A 20,254-nucleotide genomic window follows, 5' to 3' on the forward strand; every position below is an offset into this window, starting at 1 on the left:
GTGCAGCAACTCCACCTGACATTCCTGCATGGGTGATTCCAATAGAGGCAGCAGCTCTGCGTCCTGGTGCAGTGGGCCTAGCAGTTTACCCCCGACACCAGATGGATTTCTAGGCAGAAAATCACTTCGCTACCCATTGAAATTTCTCATTGATGGGACTTGGTGAGAGACTTCAGCCTTGGACTCTGGAGGCTCTTGGCTTGACTTTCTAGTTGAGACTACCATCCTTGCAGTAATAGAATCTGAATGTGATTATCTTAGGCTCTCAATAAAAGCACCAAAATGTTGACTGGTTTTTTAGCCAACTGACGTGGAGACAAATAATTAATTAGAGAGCTTTCAATTAGATAATCAATACACCATAAATGAGCCAAGAACCTAGTAATAATGAGCAATAAATAATAGAGAACACCATGATTTATAGAGGTTCAACCCCAAAGATTGGTAATGACCTACGCCCTCTTAGATTTGTATTAATCTTGAAGGTTTACACAAGATCACAAGGGATTACAAGTGGATTTCTATGTGTAAAAGACCATAAAATATGACAAAATCGTTGCTGAGTACCAAGCCAAGCTGCTCTGTATTTTCTTGGTGCTGATCGGTAGGATCTTTTTCTGAACCTCCTCCACTATGGTGGAGAGTTTGTATTTATAATGATTTGTTGGCCCAGGGGCTGCACACGGCGTAACTGATGGTGGAAATATCTCATTATTCTCGCAGGTAGTTGCTGTCCTATTCTTGAGGAGCCTTGACCAAGTTTTTAGGGTTGTTAGGCACTCTTTGCTGGTGGCTGGGTGATTCATGTAGACTGTTGACGGTGAGTGTAACTGCTTTCATCCGGGCAGGTATGTCTGTTCATCATACTGACCAGCTGCTCTCCTGGCAAGCGTACCTAATAGTGACTATTATTCATTTGTCAAGTGTACTCCGACCAGCTGGGCCTCTGTGATAGTATGTCGAGTAGTAACTTGTCTTACATCCTGCAGGTATACATTGATCAGCCTGTCGCAGGGTCTGCCTAGTCTATTCCACGTGTCCAAACTTAATGCCACGTCAGACATGTCAATTTTTGGGATAACAGTCGGGTAATGGGTAGCGATTTAGCGATCATTTGGGTATGCAAGGTTAAATGGGGAATTATAGGAACATTCGAGGAATTAGCGGGATGTGGCAAATGATGGGATTGCCCTTGGTGGCATTAAAGGGTTAAGGATAGACTTAGAGGAATTTTTGGACTTAGGCAGCTGAAGATAGAGTCAACCAATACTCTAACACTAAGGAGAAACATGAAAAATAGAACCCCTCAGCCTTTTCTCTCTCTCTCTCTCCCACGTTCTCTTGCTCTTTTTTTCTTCCCTTTGGTGTGTGTGGGAACCTTGAGGAACTCTTTGGAAAATTAGCTGAAGCTTGGGGGAATTGAAGGACTGGAGGTTTGAAGTGCTTGGGGATTAGCTCAGGATTGAATTCTTAGTGAGGTAAAGGTTTCAAATTTGATATTTTTTCTGTTGAATTCTGTTATGATCCAAAGGTTTGCATGAAGCTTGAACTCTAGATTGGTTTTGAGTTTTGGTGAGGGTATGGAATAATTTATGGGGCTGTTATGATTCTTAGGTTGTGCGGATCAGATTTCTAGACTTAATTCTAGGTTTAGATGTTGTTTGGAGTGTGATTTAGTGGTTTAGGCTCGAGGAGAAATGCAAAAAAGTGGTGGAATTTCTGGGTTTTGGGGCTTGAGCCACGACCCTGTTTCTCAGGCACCGCAGCCCACACGAACTGAGAGGCTTGGGGGCCTCATTTTTGCCCAGGCGCGCCGCAGCCCGTGTCTCTTTGAAGAGAGCCCAAGGCTCTGACTTGTGGCGCTCTGCGACCCTTAAGGGCTGGGTCGCAGCTCAAATAGACAATGTTTTCCAATTGAAGGTTTTAAGCTCAGAACCCAAATGTTAAGGCTCAAGAAGGATTCTACTACCCGGTTTAGTAGAAGTCAAGGTCCCAAAGGCTAGTATTTTAATCTGAAGTTCTTAATTGGTTAGGTATTGATGTATATCTATTTATTAATGTGTTGTGACTAGGTTTTACATCAAGGCTCAGGTTTAGGGGATCGTGCTCGGGATTGCGTTAACCACTCAGTTTGGGACACATGTAAGAAAATTGTTTGTGCCCGTAGAGCCAAGCATGGCCTGATTATCTGTGTTTAAGTGTTTTATGTGAATGTTATGACTTGCTATGCTATTTGTGCATGATTTGAATAAACGACGAAGGCCGGGAACGGCGAAGGCCGAGGAAGACAAGGGTTAAGATTGGCGTTAAGCACACTGAGTGCAGACCACTAGGGTGAGACCCTCTAAGGGTGCTATATCCACCAGCTTGATGAAGACCACAAACCCAGGGCCTAGTAAAGCACCTGGGTTGGCATAGGCCACTATATGTTTAATTTGCTGTCTGTTTAAACTATACATTATTGGATTGATTGTGATATGCTATGCATCGAGTTTTCTTGTTGGGCTTCAGCTCACAGGTGCTCTATGGTGCAAGTAAGGGCAAGGGAAAAGTCAACCAACCATGAGTTGGAGAGCGTGGAGTGGCGTATACATGTCGACCTACTGGCTGCCATGGCCGGGGTTGTTTGAGGAATTTACTATAGATGGTTGATTTTGTCGCTTAGGTCGACTATATTCACATTTTTTAGTTGTAATACATTTTCAATCAGTATTTTGGATCCCAAATGTATAACTTTTACGATTTAAATGAATGACCAAATCTTTTATAATTAATGTTATCAAATGAGTTTTTATTTCAATTTAATCACACTTTCCAACCTAAAACCTCGATTAGCGAGCTAATGATACATTTATAAATCACTTGGTGAGGACTCTAAGGTTGTAGGGTGTTACACGTTCTATAAATTTTAATACCCTTCAAAATACCAGCTGACTCTTGTAATCTCAAAGCAGAAGAAATACCGTCAGAACACAAAATAAATAAATAAGGCAATAAATGATCACCTTGTCTAATACCTCTAGTAGGATATATACAACCACAAATCTGACCATAATTACAAAATCTAATGAATATAGAGGAAAGATATTGCATGATCAAAGAAAGAAAACGGGTAGGGAAATTATAGTGCATCAAAATAGAATAAAAGATTATTCAACTCAGTCAAAAGCTTTAGCTATATTAAGTTTAAGAGTAGCCCAAGCAATGGAACCTTATTTCTTATGATTAATAGTATGAATTAACTCATGAGCTATTAAAATGTTGTCAAAAATAATACGATCATACAAAAAAGCACTTTGATAGGGAGAGATAATATCACAAAAAAACAGTTTTAACTTATTAACTAAAACTCTAGAAATGGCTTTATAAATAGTAGTGCATAAGCTAATTGGTCTAAACTTAAGATGGGAAGCATTTTTATTTTTGGGTATTAAAATGAAAAGAGTCTTATTAATGGAAGAATTATCAAGCCTGTCATTCAAAAAAACTAAAATTGCATTAGTGAAATCAACTCCTAAGACATTCTTTGTTTTTTTTAACAGTAGGCATTGAGTCCATCAAGTTCAGGAGCTTTATCGCCTGATAATTGAAACAAAGCAACTTTAACTTCATCAACATAAAAAGGTTGATTCAAAAAGTTATAGCTCATCGAAAATTCTAGCTGAAATACTTGAGAGAATATAAGGAACATCATGTGAATTTACTCATTGGGGGAGAAAAGAGATTAGAAAAATAATTAGATATAGAAATACTAATATCAGAGAAAGAAGTAACTTTAGAACCATCATAGAGAAAGAAGTAACTTTAGAGCCATATCACGAGTTAAAAACCTAATAACATTATTTTTGTTCCTAAAAGAAGCATTTTTATGAAAAAAATTAGTATTTTTATCACAGCTTTTAACCAATTAATTCTATATCTTGATGCCAATATAATTATTCTTTATATAACAGCGCATCTAACTCAAATTGAATCTTTCTAATATGATCAACATCTGTAAATCCTAAAATTTGAATATTTTATGAAAATATCTTTTTATTTAAAAGATAACTTTTACTTTCCCTTTATTGTGATTTTCAGAATATCTCTTTCTCATTATTGTTATTTTCAGAATATTAAGATTCCTTATTTAGCTTAATTTTATCACAATATGATTAAAAAGGGAAAATGTATCTTGTTTATATCAAGCGAATATTCAGTATTTACTCAAAATCGTTTCTGGAATATTTGTCTTTAATTTTTCGTGCAGCTCAAGATAATAAAATTCAGGAAACTGAATCTTTGATGTAATTAATCATTATTTCTATCTTGAGAAATTTGATCTGACACATGTATTAGTTGTCCCCACCAAGTTCGTATCAGTCGGATCTGAATCTTCTAAAAAAGGCAAATTTTCATCAATCAAGAATATCTTCAAATATTCTTGCTTTTATTAGGAGATTCTTTCTCAGCCAATCTGAGCACGAAATGGACTCTATAAATAGGCTTCTAAGGCATTGAGAAAAAGTGAACTCATTGGTGCATAATTTATGAGTGCATTGTAATAATTGTGAGAGTTCCTTATTTGTATTCAAGATCATAGTATTCACGTGATCTTGTAGAAAAATGAGTGTTTAGTTTTTGTGGTGAGTTTATATCACGTTCATGAGTGAATGCACATTGTAATTTGAACACAACTTTTATAGTCTTTGGTAGAGGATTTTTACAAGCCTTATGTCAGGAGGATGCAAGCACTCGCTAGCCATTGAAGGGAGTTCAAGTGGTTGAGCGTTTCAATTAAAATCATATTAGTGAAGAGAAGTATAACAAAGTTGCGGTAAATCTCAAGAGGGAGTCTTGTTTTGTTTAAGTCAATATTTTGTACTTGTGATTCTTTATTAATTGGTTTTATTCTCTGGGCGTGGCCCCAAGGAGTAGGTTATCCGAAAGAGTTTCTGAACCTTGTAAAAATTCGTTGTGTTCTTTATTGTTTTTTCACTGTCTTTTTATTGTGTTAAGTTTCTGTCATGACAAGTTCGGATTCTGTCTCAACAGAACTGAAATTCGTTTCAACATTTAATCACAATTTCGCACCTTAAATTCACATGGTTTAATTAATTTGGTAATTACTAAAAATGGAATTTCAATTGGTATCAGAGCGAGTCACTAAACTCTTAGTGAGATTTTGTGGTTTTCCGTTTGTTTTGTTTCTTGTGAAATGTCTTTCTTTACAGAAGGTGGATCTATAACTCGCCCTCCATTGCTAAATGATACTAACTATCCATACTAGAAAGTAAGGATGAAAGCTTTTGTCAAATCCCTTGATGAAAATGATTGGAGATCAATATTGACCGATAGGACACCACCTGTCGAGATAGATTCGAAATTCGGTAAGACACAGGTAAAATCTGAACTTGAATGGTCTAATGAAGAAGATAAATTGTCAATTTATAATAATAAAGCTTTACATGCAATTTTTAATGGTGTTGGTGAGAGTTATATAAAAATGATTTCATCTTGTGAGTCTGCCAAAGATGCTTGGGAAATCCTTCAAACTTAATTTGAAGGAATCGGTGATGTTAAGCGATCTAGGCTTGTAATGTTGACCACAAGATTTGAAAACCTTCACATGTCTAAAAAAGAAACCCTCACTGAGTTTTATGAAGAATTGTCTGACATTGCTAATGAATATTTTGCTTTAGGAGAAAAGTTGTCTGACTCTGTTTTGGTTAGGAAAATTGTTAGATCTCTTCCTGACAGGTTTCAATCCAAGATCACAGTCGTTGAGGAGGTAAAGAACCTTGACACCTTGAAAGTTGAGGAATTGATGGGAGCTCTTCGAACTTTTGAACTAAATCAAAAGATCCGCCAACAAGAGAAACCAATTGTTGTGAAGGAGAAATCGATTGCCTTGAAATCTTCCAAAGAGAGAATGGAAAGCTCAGATGAGGAAGATGATGATGAAATGATCTTGTTATCAAAAAAATTTAAGAAGTTTATGAATAAGATTGGTAACAAGAAAAACATGTCTAAATCCTCCAAAGGTAATAATTTTTCAAAACCTTTTGAATCTACTAATAAAAAAGGTATTCAATGCAGGGAGTGTGAAGGTTTTGGACATATTCAATCCGAATGTGCCAATACCTTAAAGAAAAATAAGAAGGCCATGGTAGTCACTTGGAGTGACCAGAACTCTGAAAGTAGTGATGAGGAAGAAAATTCTAATCTTGCCTTAAATTTTGTTTTTTCTTGCTTACCTCTTTCTGTGCAGGTGAATGAGAACCTTGTTCATTTAAATAATACTATTTCAACAGATGAGGGTTCCCATGGTGATTCGAATGAATCCGATTTGGATGAGGATTCCTTGAAAGAATCATACAAAAACATGTATGATCCATGGTTGAAAGTATGTTCAGATAATCGTTTAATGGCAAACAATAACAAAGTTCTCAAAAAGAGACATGAAGAACTTGAATCTCTTGTTACAAAATATGAAATTGAGATTGTTGCTAAAGATTTTGAAATCAATCGTTTGTCTAATGAAATTGTGAAAGGTGTCAAAATGCTTAATCATAGATCTATGGTTTTGGATGATGTTATGCTTGTAGGTCAAAAAGCTTGTGATTTTTCTAGGTTAGGATCAAATGGATCTAAATCTAAAGGAAAAATAATTTATATTTCTGGAAATCTTCCTATTGTTTCGACAACTGACCCTTCTGCAGGAACAACTGAAACTCATGTGGCATCATCTTCTCAATATAGATTTAAAACATGAAAAACAGACCAGAAATTTCGAGAATAAAAAAAACTGGTCATTTTATTCCAATTTTCCATTTCTGTGGAGTGAAATGTCATATCCGACCTAAATGTTTTACCTTGATGAATTTTCTTCAAAAAAATTACTTTAATCATCATGATAATTTGAGATAAATGCCCTTGAAGAAAAGGACATGACCTAAGAAAGTTTGGGTGAATAAAAATGAATTCAAATGTCTTGATGCCTTTACTTGTCTTAGAACATGTGATTTTAACTCTTGGTATTTTGATAGTGGTTGTTCTAGGAATATGACAAGTAACAAAAGCATACTCACTGACTTCAAGACTTTGAAAAATGGGGAAGTCAAATTTGGAGATGGTAAGTCTTGTAAGGTACTTGGTAGTGACACTCTAAATTATGAAGGACTACTAAAGTTGCAAAATGTTCTTTTGGTTGTTGGACTTAAAACTAATCTAATTAGTATAAGTCAAATTTGTGACCAAGACTTGTTTGTAAATTTTTCTCATGATAATTGTTTTGTGCTTGACCAAAATGGAAATTGTGTTTTGAAGGGTTATAAATTTGCTGACAATTGTTACACATTATCTCAATCACGTAGTTGTCACACAAACACAAGGAGTGATACTAATTTGTGTCATGAAAAACATGGTCATGTGGTTTTTGAAAATTTGAGAAAAATTGGAAGTGTGAGTCATGTTCATGATTTACCGAATTTAAGTAAATATTTTTTTGGTAAATGTGAACCATGTCGATTGGGAAAATATTTGAAAATTTCCCATGAAAAATGTTTCAATGATGGAGTGTGCGCTCGCTTCCAAGGGAACCCCATGGAGTCTCATGTGACTGTTGTAAAAATAATTATTCGTTATATCAATAATACTCTTGAATTAGGCATTTGGTACTCCAAAGAAACAAACTCTAACCCTGTGTGTTATAGTGATGCAGATTGGGCAGGAAACACTGATGACCGCAAAAGTACAAGTGGTGGTTGTTTTTACGTAAGAAATAATTTGGTCTCCTGGCATAGTAAAAAACAAAACTCCATCTCCTTGTCAATAGCCGAGGTTGAGTACATAGCTGCTGTAAGCTGTTGTACTCAACTTTTGTGGACGAAACAAATGTTGGCTGACTATGGGTTTGATCTTAAAACTTTAACCATTTTTTATGATAATACAAGTGCTATTAATATCTCCAAAAATCTTATTCAGCACTCTCGCACTAAACATATTGACATTCGTCATCATTTTATTAGGGAACTTGTTGAAAACAAAACTTTGATTTTAGAATATGTTAAGACTAACAAACAAATTGCATATATTTTTACTAAAGCTTTAGACACGGTCAGATTTGATTCCCTCGGGAAATCCTTGGGGGTTTGTTTTATTTGAAATTGCCAATAATTGATTGTCTTGCCTTGCATATGTGATTGTGTAAATCTCTTGTTCTGTTTGGAAGAAATTTGATGACCATTTCTTTTTTCAATTTTTAGAAAATGAACATTATAATTCTTATACTTTGTGAGAAATAAAAAACCATATTTAAAAAATTATACCATCCAATTTATATTTGACAAATCATTGTGTCTGTTTTAGTATGAGCATTCCTTAATCCAGTTTCTTTTTCAGGCTCCATTTTGGAAAAGAGCTACCTATATTGATGTGTGAAAGCCGATATTGAGTAAGTTGGTACCAGGTAATTAACAATTATATTGGAGGATACTCTACCAGTGTAAAGGGCTACCATCAGTATAAGAGTTATAGCCTCTAGTATGGTTACAATATGAAAAAGGCTACAATTGCCAAACATGGGCAATGACCCTAGCTTTAAAAGGCCAAAAAGAAACACCAAATTGATTACACATGCACACACATATGCCTATTGACTAGACTGTGTAAAAATGTTGTAAGACTCATACACATAATGAATTGATTAAAATATTTTTTGTGATTGGTATATTCTTTTTCGAAATATGGTTATCATTATCACTTAATATTTTAATTATAATTCATTATTCTAATTTGTGAAAAAAAAATAGTTATCTTGTTTCTCTTGAACTTGACTTGGCATTTACATGGACACATATGGTATGACAATTTACTTCTTATTTTCGGCAATTTAAAAAAATAATAATAAATAAAATAAAATATGTTTTTTTTATTGTGTACTTAAGAAAAAATCAAGTTTGAAAAATAATTGATGCAATTTATTTGTTTTATCTCATTATATTCAAAATCATGCAAAAAGTTTCCAATTTTGAGGTGTGAAAGAATTTTTTTTTAAAAAAGAGATATTTTGGCATTTATCACATTAAATTTGGTTACCTTTTTTTTGGTTACCCATTTTCGAAATTGCCTCTTTTGTGCACCGAATTCTCTATATATTCGGATTCACTTTGGCTGTTTAATTCTAAGTGTTTTATTGTTTTCTCTCTCACACTTGTAACCAAAGTGTTTAGGGTTTTGTTCTTTGTGTTTTTCCAATTGTTTATCTCCTAGCAGCCATGAAGACCTGAGGTTGTGGTTCTACCTTCAAATCTATGACGTCTCTGAAGGAGATAGTTCCTGAGACAGTTCCCTCTGCCACTCCACATGTTCCAGCGTCAACCCCTGTTGTCTCACCTCCTACAGGTCGTCGACCCAAAACCACAGCAAGAAAGAAGGTTCTTTCTCTTCCAAATCCTGAGGGATCTACTTTGATTGGGGCTACGAGTAAAGGAGTTACCTTTCCTAACCTTGATGCTCAGCAAAACCAAGCCTCGGCGGTTCCACTCGCCTCACCCGAAGGTAAAGTAAGATCCAAACCGGCCTTGCCTTCAAATCATACACAATTTGTCTCCACTGAAGCCGTGTCTGATCCGTCTGAACATGACTTTGATTTGTCATTATCCCCTGATGTGTTGACACCCAAGGCAAAGGGCAAATGCAAATCCAAAGTTGCTGGAGCAAAGAGAACCAAGAAGGCCAAAGTGGCTCCAGCAAAAGGTACTAGCTCCATCTCTGATTCATCTCCTTTATCCAAATTCAAATTGAAGGCAAAAATCAACCCACCTTCTTGCACCTCATCGGAGGATGTCTCTCCTGAAACGGAAGACTCACTACCTGAGTTTGACCCTTCCTTTACGGAGCCAATTCCTGAAGATCTTCATGAAAATTTGGAGGAGGAGACTGAATCTGCAGAAGACCCATCAGAAACCACTCCTGTTGCATCTAACCCAAATGGCACAACACCATTGGCATTTCCCGAATTGACTACCAAACTCACTAAACAAAAAGGTGCCACTGTCCGTACTTTAGGTGCCTCTTTCAAAGCTCATTCTCTTACTTTCTGTTTTAATGGTAATGAGAAAAATATGCAATTTTATGAGCATCGTCACTTTATTAGTGAACGTAATTTCCTTTTTGCTCCTCATCGTGTTTTTGGGGTTTTACTTACTTTAGAGGAAAGGGGTTGGTTACGATCTTTGTCTGGCTTTGATGGGTTTGTGCCTCGGGTAGTTAAGGAATTTTATGCAAATCTGAATGATGAGTTGTTAGATCAGACTTCTTTTATGTTTCATAAGGTTTATGTTAGGGGTCATTGGTATAGGTTTAGTCCTACTGAAATTGCTAAGGCCCTCAATCTCGTTCCTGTTGAGATTGATGATTCTATTGAGTTTGCAAAGGATCAAGTTTTGTCTGAATTAGTTGGCCAAGCTATGGTGTTGGAACCAAGCACATATCTCCGGGTCTCGAACCTTACTCACTATTATGGTGCACTTTTCAAATTTGCAATGTTCAATTGGATGCCTACCACTCATTCCTCGACCATCACTCAAGATATGGCTTTTCTATTGTTCAAAATTGGGACTGGTGTCACTATCGATCTTTCTGCTATTATTTTTTTATCAAATCATGTCCTTAAGTGGTGCCAAACGCAAGGGTCAACACTTGATGTTTCCGCAAGTCATTTACAGGACTCTCAGCGTCCTTTGAAGAAGTCCCACGAGACATTGACTTCTCCTTTGGTTGGACCTACATACACTGTCAAAGATGACCATGCTTCAACCACAGCTCGAAAGGTCAAAGGCATTAATTTGGCTGGTTCTGGGACTGGCGATGCCAAGTCTGACACCCCTGCTGTCCCAAATGCTCTTGCTTCTGTTCAAACAGGAATTGCACGTCTCTTCGAGTGGTTCACTACCATGGAGGATACTCAGCGCCAAATTCTGGCTTCTTTGGCGATCATCAATGCATCTACCACTCCAACTCCATGACGGTTACCGTTCCTTTCGATCTATTTTTATTTGCTTTTGATAAATGTAAAAGAACACTAAAAGTGTCTTTGTTTTTGTTTCATTTCGTTTGTTCTTTGGCATTTTCTTAGACAATGAGGGGGAGAGAGAGTAACTCTATTTTTGGTGCTTTATTTGACCTGCAGTTGCTCATTGTGTTTTGTTAAATGTGCTTTGGTTATTTTTGGTAGGGGGAGTCATTTTGAGACTCTTGTGAGTCATTTTGTGACTCTTGTGAATTTAAGCACTCACTTGTTTTATATAGGATCTTTTAAAAAAAATAGATATGTCTTGTCTATAAAATTGCCAAAGGGGGAGATTGTAAATCCTAAAATTGACATATTTTATAGAAATATCTTTTTATTTAAAAGATAATTTTTACTTTCCTTTTATTGTAATTTTCGGAATATCACTTTCCCATTATTGTTATTTTCGGAATATTAAGATTCCTTATTTAGCTTAATTTTATCACAATATGATTATAAAGGGAAAATGTATCTTGTTTATATAAAGAGAATATTCTGTACTTACTCAAAATCATTTCTGGAATATTTGTCTTTAATTTTTCATGCAGCTCAAGATAATAAAATCCAGGAAACTGAATCTTTGATGTAATTAATCATTATTTCTATCTTGAGAAATTTGATCTGACACAGGTATTAGCTATCCCAACCAAGTTCGTATCAGTCGAATCTGAATATTCTAAAAAAGACAATTCTTCATCAATCAAGACTATCTTCAAATATTCTTTCTTTTATAAGGAGATTTTTTCTCAGCATTTCTGAGCACGAAATGGACTCTATAAATAGACTTCTAAGGCATTGAGAAAAAATGAACTCACTGGTGCATAATTTGTGAGTGCATTGTAATAATTGTGAGAGTTCCTTATTTGTATTCAAGATCATAGTATTCACGTGACTTTATAGAAAAATTAGTGTTTAGTTTTTGTGGCGAGTTTATACCACGTTCATGAGTGAATACACATTGTAATTTGAACACAAATTTTATAGTCTTCGGGAGAGGATTTTTACAAGCCTTGTGTCGGGAGGATGCAAGCACTCGCTGGCCATTGACGGGAGTGTTGGATTAGGCTTATACAGGATCTTTATTTATTTTCATGTATATCTAATATTAAACAAATTAATAGGAGATAGCCTAAAACATGTTTCTAAAATTGAATTTAAAGAGAAACAAAGAATAGAATACTTACAGTATACGCAGCGGAATTAAAGAGTCATTCCTTCAGTTTCTCTAACTATTGTATCCTCTCTGTCGCAGAGTATTATCAAGAAATTGAACTGATCTTCTATTTTCTTCACGATCTTCCAATGTATCCTTAGAACCACCTAGACTAGTGTGGGCAATTCTCAACACATGAGATAGATATAGAGAGAAGAAGAGAAAATAACAAAGTGGCTTAGAAAAGGACTTGTGTTTAGAGAGAATATAAAACTATCAGAAAATCTGACTTGTGACTTATCTGCCGTCTCTGTCATCTCTTAAATCTTCTTTCTAAGCACTCCTTTTATAGACTCAATTAGGCAATTTAATTTAATTAAAAAATCAATAAAATAACAGCCATTTTGAAGCCCTAGGTCGAAATTATCATGGGCTATAGGCCCGTGAAATTTCCCATTTGATTATAAGCCCATTGGACTTAAAATCAAGGCCTGTATTATTTTCTATTGATTTAATTAATTAAATAATTATTTAAATCCTTTATCAAATTAATTATTTATAATTTGAACCTTGATTTAAATTTATTTATTAATTTAGATACCAATTTATCTTAATTAATAAATCTGCCATAATTTATCTTTTCTTCTCAAAATTACACAACTCTGTGAAACTATCAAAAATTGACCTGGTCAACTTTGATAATTCTAATTGATAATTAAATCAATTAATTGAGACTATCTAGATGATTTTATCCAAGGTACAATGGGGACCATGGGCCTATGAAATCAAGCTCCAATAAGTTATCATAAATCTAACAAATAAATTTACTAGCTTATTAATTCCTCGTGACTCCACTATAGACTTGGAATTGCACTCTTGAATTCATAGAACGCTCTATAACAAATATAGATACGCTATTAATTATCCATTGTTACAACCATAATTGTCACTCAATCCTCTATAGACGGTCTACAATGAGATAGGACTAAAATACTGTTTTACCCCTCATTGTATTTTATCCTTAAAACACTTAGTTCCTTGTAAATGATATTTCAGTAAACTAATTTAATTACTGAAATGAGATCTCTATCATTTAACACCTTGAACCAAACTAAAAGGAAACCATCATTTCACTTCTTCATCAGAAGCTATAGATGTTCATATCTATGATTAACACTCCCACTCAATTATACTACCGAGTTCCCAAGATGTAAGTATGGGCTAGTCCGTAGGGTAAGCTGGTAACGAACAAGTCAAAGAACTCAAATAATACAATCAGTTAGAATACTAACCACTCAGAATTGAGATTGAATTGACCTATGGTCAACTATATGATATGACTAGAATAGATAATAACGACATGTTTACTTATCTTATCAACTGTCAATATCGGTCCTGTCCGATGTAACAAATACATCCGATCTTATCTACTTTGCTAATGTTCTGGAAAGAACATAACACTGTAATGTGTAAGTAGATCATATCGTAGATTGTCAAGTCAGTGTAAATCCGATGCACTGACTAATCTTAGGACTAACTTATTTTTGAACATATAATCATATTTATATTCCACTGTGATTACGTCACTATAAATAAGATTAGCTATATGCTCGGGATTTAATAGAAGTTTATATTAAACAAATAATCATGAAAATAAACACAAGTGAGCAAAGTGATTGACCAAGTCAAAAAATGATTTCTATTCTTTTATTGATAATAAAATGAGATTACAAAGAATTTGAGTTTTAATTAGGGCATAAAACCCCAATAGGGAGTTCAAGTAGTTGAGCATTTCAATCATAATCAGATTAGTGAAGAGAAGTACAATAAAGTTGCGGCAAATCTCAAGAGGGAGTCTTGTTTTATTTAAGTCAATATTGTGTACTTGTGATTCTTTATTAATTAGTTTTATTAGTTGGGCATGGCCTCAAGGAGTTGGTTATCCGAAAGGATTTCTGAACCTTGTAAAAATTCGTTGTGTTCTTTATTATTTTTGTACTGTCTTTTTATTGTGTTCAATTTCTGTCGTGACAAGTTCAGATTCTGTCTCAACAGAACTAAAATCTCTTTCAACATTCAATTACCATTTCGCACATTAATTAATTCACATTGTTTAATTAATTTGGTAATTACTAAAAACAGAATTTCACCATCAAAATTAGTAAGAGAAATATTAGATTGCAAAACTTGAAGTTCCTTTTGAAGCTGACCAATTCTAGACTTAAAAATATGAAAATTAGAAGCATTCCAAGTACTTAAAGAAGAACACAATACTGTTGTTTGGTGAAAAACATATAATTAGGATTTGACGATGAAGGAAAAGAACTATTATCAACCCAGGATTAGTTTGCAGCATAAAAAAAGATGGCTCAGTTAACCAATGATTTTCAAACATGAAGCGTGTTTTAGTAAGCTTAGAATTAACCACAACCATATCTTAATAAAAAAAGTTGTAAAGCTCTATGATCAGACCCATAAAAACCTAAATGAAACAAAGAAGCAGAAGGGAAAAGATCACACCATTTTTCATTTGCAATACACCAATCCAATCGTTCAAAGATATTTTGCGTTGTTAGTTTGTATTTTGGACCAAGTAAACTTGCTGCCAATATAAGGTAAAAGGAAAATGCTAAATTCATTTAAAAAGTCCCTAAAACATTACATAGTATATTGAGAAGCCTCAGAAGCAATATGTTTATCAGAACTTGAAAGATAAGGTAAAAGGAAAAGGTTAAATCTATTTACAAAGTCCCTAAAACATTGCATATTATACTAAGAAGGTTCAGAAGCACTATGTTTATCAGAACTTGAAAGATAAGCATTAAAATCACTAGTGATCATCCAAGGCAACAAATGAGCAGTATCATATATTCTAGATAAAATAGACCAAGTAGAAGATCTATCATATATTCATGAAGTGTTGAGCCATGAACAAAAGGAGAGCCATAGAAACCAGTAAAATGCCAAGTTTGATTAATATCAAAAGAAGCATAACAGTCTATATGATTTAAAGAGAAAGAGAAAATACTAATATTTACATCATCTGATCACAAAAAGATAAAATACTAATATTTACATCATCTGACCACAGAAGGATCAATCCTCCTCCTAACTTTTTCCTAGGCACTTCAAACCCATTAGCAAAATGTAGCCAATCTTAATCTTAGAAATAACACCATAAATAAGCCTAGTTTCTAATAAAAAAACAACTGAAAGTTTATGTTTTTTAACCAAAATGGAAAGTTGTCGGAATGCTCGAGGATTCCCCAAACCTCTAGCATTCCAACTTATATTACTCATTTTCTTAAGGGAAATCTACCTAAGAAAAAGTATAATGAACAGAACAATAAGAAATAGACCTATATTTGGAGAGAAAGCAGAGTAGTGATCTCAAAATCACCCAAACAAAGTAAATATATAGGAGAAGAAGGTATCTTACTTCACTAATTGACTAGAAAATTCGTACTATTGGTCTATCAGCTGCAGATCTCCATACTAGGAATTTAATTTTAGGCAAAATCAGTAGAGATAAGAAAAAAAGAGAAATCATAAAACCACCAAATATTATAATCCTAAATCTAAGAGATAAAAGAAGAAATTAGAAGTAGGAGGGAAAAAAGCATAGAAATAAGGGAAATCAGGTAAATCAAAGACAAGAAAACTGCCACAAAATTCAATTGGGCAGAAAAAAATCCGATGAACGGACCCAATGGGACGGAACCAAGGCTCCTAATGTTCCAAAACCTTTTTTTGTTATGCCAAATTTAGTTTGTATTATATTTTGTATCAAATATAATGTAAAGATAAAATTTGTTACATTTTTTAGAATATATATATATTATATACAAACAACGTGCAATATGCGTTTCTTTAGTTTTATTTATAGAATTTATTATTTATTTTTATTAAATTATATTAATGTCATATAAATTTTAAATAAATATTTTATTTTAATTAAATAATTTATTTATTTTTGTTTAAGTTTATGTTTGTTATAGTTTTTGAATGTGGAATTGACAATAATAGATTATACATTATATATTTAATGTAATATTAAATATTATACGTGAATTTTAAATTTAAGTTTCTTGCTAGTTTTTTTAAAAAAAAAAAATTTGTTGCTAATTGACAATAGATTATATTACAAGTTTAATATGATATTATTCTAATAAGTGAGTTTAAGTTTAATTAAATTTTATTTAAGTTATAAAATGTATGATTTTATTATTTTTAAATAATTATTATTGTAAAATATCTAAAAAAATATCATATTTTAGTCTGTTTAATTATTTATTATTTTTAAATAATTATCATTGTAAAATATCTCAAAAATATCATATTTTAATTTTTTTTAAGTATTTATTTTAATTGACAATAGATTATATTATATGTTGAATATGATATTATTCTAATAAGTGAGTTTAAGTCTAATTAAATTTTATTTAAGCTAATAAACATATAATTTTATTATTTTTAAATAATTATCATGGTAAAATATCACAAATATATTCTATTTTAATTTATTTAATTATTTATTATTTTTAAATAATTATCATTGTAAAATATTTCAAAAATATCCTATTTTAATTTGTTTAATTATTTATTATTTTTAAATAACTTAAAAATATTATATTTTAAAATTTTTAATTTTATTTTATTTAAATTTAAATATAAACATATTTTGTTAAAATTAACATTAAAAAAATAAAAAACCATCAAAATAATTTTTTTTTTTTATTATCTACACATTTTTATGTAGAAGAAATATTTAAATGTGTTAAAATATAACAATATTTAAAAAAAAAACCTTAATCGGAGATGCTCAAACAAAATAACTATGTTAATAGTTAAAAAAAAGTTAACCATTTCAATTAAAGTCAGGGATTTATGACAAATAGGTACCTGTCCAGTGTCAACAGGCTATCATTATACTACTTTCTTTTTTCATTTTTCCCACATTAAATTAAATTTAGGCTTTCATGCATATCTGTCAACAGGCTGTATTTTTAAAAATCATATGAAATTCGGAAGTATATATATAATCAGATTTAACATTTTCTAAAAGGTAATTTTTTTTTACAATCAATGAATAGATTCATTCTAATTTTAAAAATAAAACCACCAAAGAATTCGTACAAATTAGTGGTTATTATATCAGAAAGCTTTCCTTACATTATTATTTATTTTGTTTTGGAAGTCGAAAATATTAGAGAAAAACATTTTTCATATTTCTCTAAATATAATAATATGTATTCAAGCAGTAAAAAGGTAACCTATCTACTTAACCCTGGAAAAAAGGTTAAAAGCCCATTGGGTCATACCGTTCGGCCCAAAAAGACCCAGAAAAAAAGGACAATTCCAATAATGAAGGCGTTTGACGGTCAACGGCAGCGTGCAAAAACCGATGTAAATTTACTATAAGAGGTCCACGGAATCTCCGTCATCTGCCACGTGTCTTATTATCATTGAACCTTACTCCCTTCCACTCCTCATAGGCGACAATTTTTAAGCACCACCACCATCCCCACCTTTCCCACTTCATTTTTTTCTCTCTCGCGTGCGGTTACGCGCTTACTCTTATTTTCTTACTCTTAACTCTTAAGAGGTAAGGACGCCAAGCCCTTCTTCCCTAATCTTCATCGTTTTCGATTCAGGATTTTAGGGTTTGCTTTTTTTTTTTGATGAATTTCTTTGTGCTATTCGGTTATTTTTTTAGAAAATTTATTTATATTTTGGAGATCTAGTGCTATGAGTCGTTTTTTCTTCTTCTTTAGTTTGGTGGGTTTGTGATTTGGTAATGGCTTCATGTATTTCTGATTTTAAAAATTAATTTGTGTGTTCTTGATTTGGAGGTTGGATGATTTTCATTAATCACAGTTAGGGCTGCTTGAGATCTTGGAGATGATCGTAAAAATAATAATTTGTTCTTTCTTGTCCGTTGAGGGCTTTATAATTTTTTTTTAAAATGTACATCTGTGTTTGTAATGGGCTGGATTTCGATCTGTTGGTTGCCGAAATAATTCATGGAAGAAAAAATTAAATGACAATGTGAAGTATAGGGTTTTTTTTAGGAATTTAAGTTTGTTACTGGTTTAAGTTTTATGCGTGTATGTATTTCTTCTCCAGATCTGAATACCCAAGAGGGTATGTAATTAGTTTTCTCATTTGTGCTTAATTATTCTAAATGTCAATTATTTTATATGATTTTTTTTATCGAAATATAATATATAATGTTGATTCATGTATTGGGCATGTATATTCTCTTCAGATCTGAATTCCTAAGTGGGTGTGTAATTACTTAATAATCTATAGCTTGATTGATTTTTCTTAGTAATCCTTGCTTTTTAGAACGTTGGTTTATTTGCATATGTGATGTTGACCCATACTTGTAAAGATATATGATCTGTGGTTTAATTGTTTTATTTCTTTTAATTATTTTCCAGATTTCAGTAATACATAAATATTCTAAAGATGTCGCCAACTGAATCATCACGGGAGGAGAATGTTTACATGGCCAAGTTGGCCGAACAGGCTGAGCGTTATGAAGAAATGGTTGAGTTTATGGAGAAGGTAGCTAAAGCCGTTGATGTTGAGGAGCTCACTGTTGAGGAAAGAAACTTGCTTTCCGTGGCTTACAAGAACGTGATTGGAGCTAGAAGGGCCTCATGGAGGATCATCTCCTCTATTGAACAGAAGGAGGAAAGTAGAGGAAATGAGGACCATGTCAAGATAATTAAGGAGTACAGGGGAAAGATTGAGTCTGAGCTGAGCAAGATCTGTGAAGGAATTTTGAACCTTTTGGAGTCACATCTTATTCCCTCAGCCTCATCTGCCGAGTCTAAGGTCTTCTATCTTAAGATGAAGGGTGATTACCATAGGTACTTGGCTGAATTTAAGACTGGAGCTGAAAGAAAGGAAGCTGCTGAGAGCACTTTGTTGGCTTACAAGTCAGCTCAGGTGTGTATCATCATCATCATGTTCGTATTTTATGTTTCATTTCTTACTTTCGATACATTCTTTGATTTGTTTTGTTATGTTTTTTTTCCTTTGCAGGACATTGCTCTTGCAGAATTGGCTCCTACTCACCCAATTAGGCTTGGACTTGCTCTTAACTTCTCCGTGTTTTATTACGAAATCCTCAACTCGCCTGATCGTGCTTGCAATCTTGCAAAACAGGTATGTACTTTTTTTTATACAATTCATATGCTATGGGACAAGATTCAGTTTCACAATCATTAAATATTCATTCTTTTATGTCTATCTAATCAAATATCGTGTACTTTAAATATGCAGGCTTTTGATGAGGCTATTTCTGAGCTTGATACATTAGGCGAGGACTCGTACAAGGACAGTACATTGATCATGCAACTTCTCCGAGACAATCTGACACTCTGGACTTCTGACATCACGGTATCTCTCTCTCCTCCTCTCAAATTTCCCTATATCTAATCTTTAAGCTTCGGTCATGTAATAAAATTATGGTGTTTTGGTGAAATTTAGGATGATGCTGGGGACGAGATCAAGGAAGCATCAAAACGTGAAACAGGGGAAAGCACCGGACAGCAGTGATGACTGAAGAGCTTGGATAAAGAAGGATGTGAACTCTGTATTATGATTTTTAAGTAGATCCCCCATGGTTGTAGTTGCACATTTTCTTAATGAATGAACTCGATGTCCCTGATGTCTTCAGGATTGGAAATATTCCAACGTATTATATATTTTGCTATTTTGCTTTTCATAAATTGTGAGAAGTATCTGCTTTTACTTTCCTTTTTTTTATTTATTTATTTTCAAAGTAGATTTGGAAGTAGTCGATTTTAGTCGTTTTGAATGAGGTGCATGTAGGACGGTGGGGTGTTTTATTATATTTTTGTCGTCATTTTGTGCGTGCCGTTTAAGTTGAACATGCTTGAGAAATACACAAGTTTTGAGGTCATTTGTCTCATCGGAATTACCAGATTTTCTCTTTGATTTGAATGAGTTGCTTATTATATTCTCTTAAAAACACTCAACTCATTTTCAAGTTTTACTGATTTCTTTACTGAGTT

The 20,254-nt window shown here is 33.3% G+C and overlaps 1 protein-coding gene across 1 annotated transcript; it reads left to right on the plus strand.

The window, feature by feature from the left end:
- Positions 1–17,686: 17,686 nt before the first annotated feature.
- On the plus strand, positions 17,687–19,948 carry LOC133817739 (14-3-3-like protein A). The gene is made up of 5 exons (XM_062250336.1): positions 17,687–17,811; positions 18,650–19,163; positions 19,260–19,382; positions 19,500–19,616; positions 19,707–19,948. The coding sequence occupies exons 2-5, from the start codon at positions 18,678–18,680 to the stop codon at positions 19,773–19,775; spliced, it is 795 nt and encodes a 264-aa protein (XP_062106320.1). The 5' UTR covers positions 17,687–17,811; positions 18,650–18,677; the 3' UTR covers positions 19,776–19,948.
- Positions 19,949–20,254: the final 306 nt, after the last annotated feature.

Source organism: Humulus lupulus, chromosome 2 (genome assembly GCF_963169125.1).
Source record: "Humulus lupulus chromosome 2, drHumLupu1.1, whole genome shotgun sequence".
Classification (NCBI taxonomy): Eukaryota; Viridiplantae; Streptophyta; class Magnoliopsida; order Rosales; family Cannabaceae; genus Humulus; species Humulus lupulus.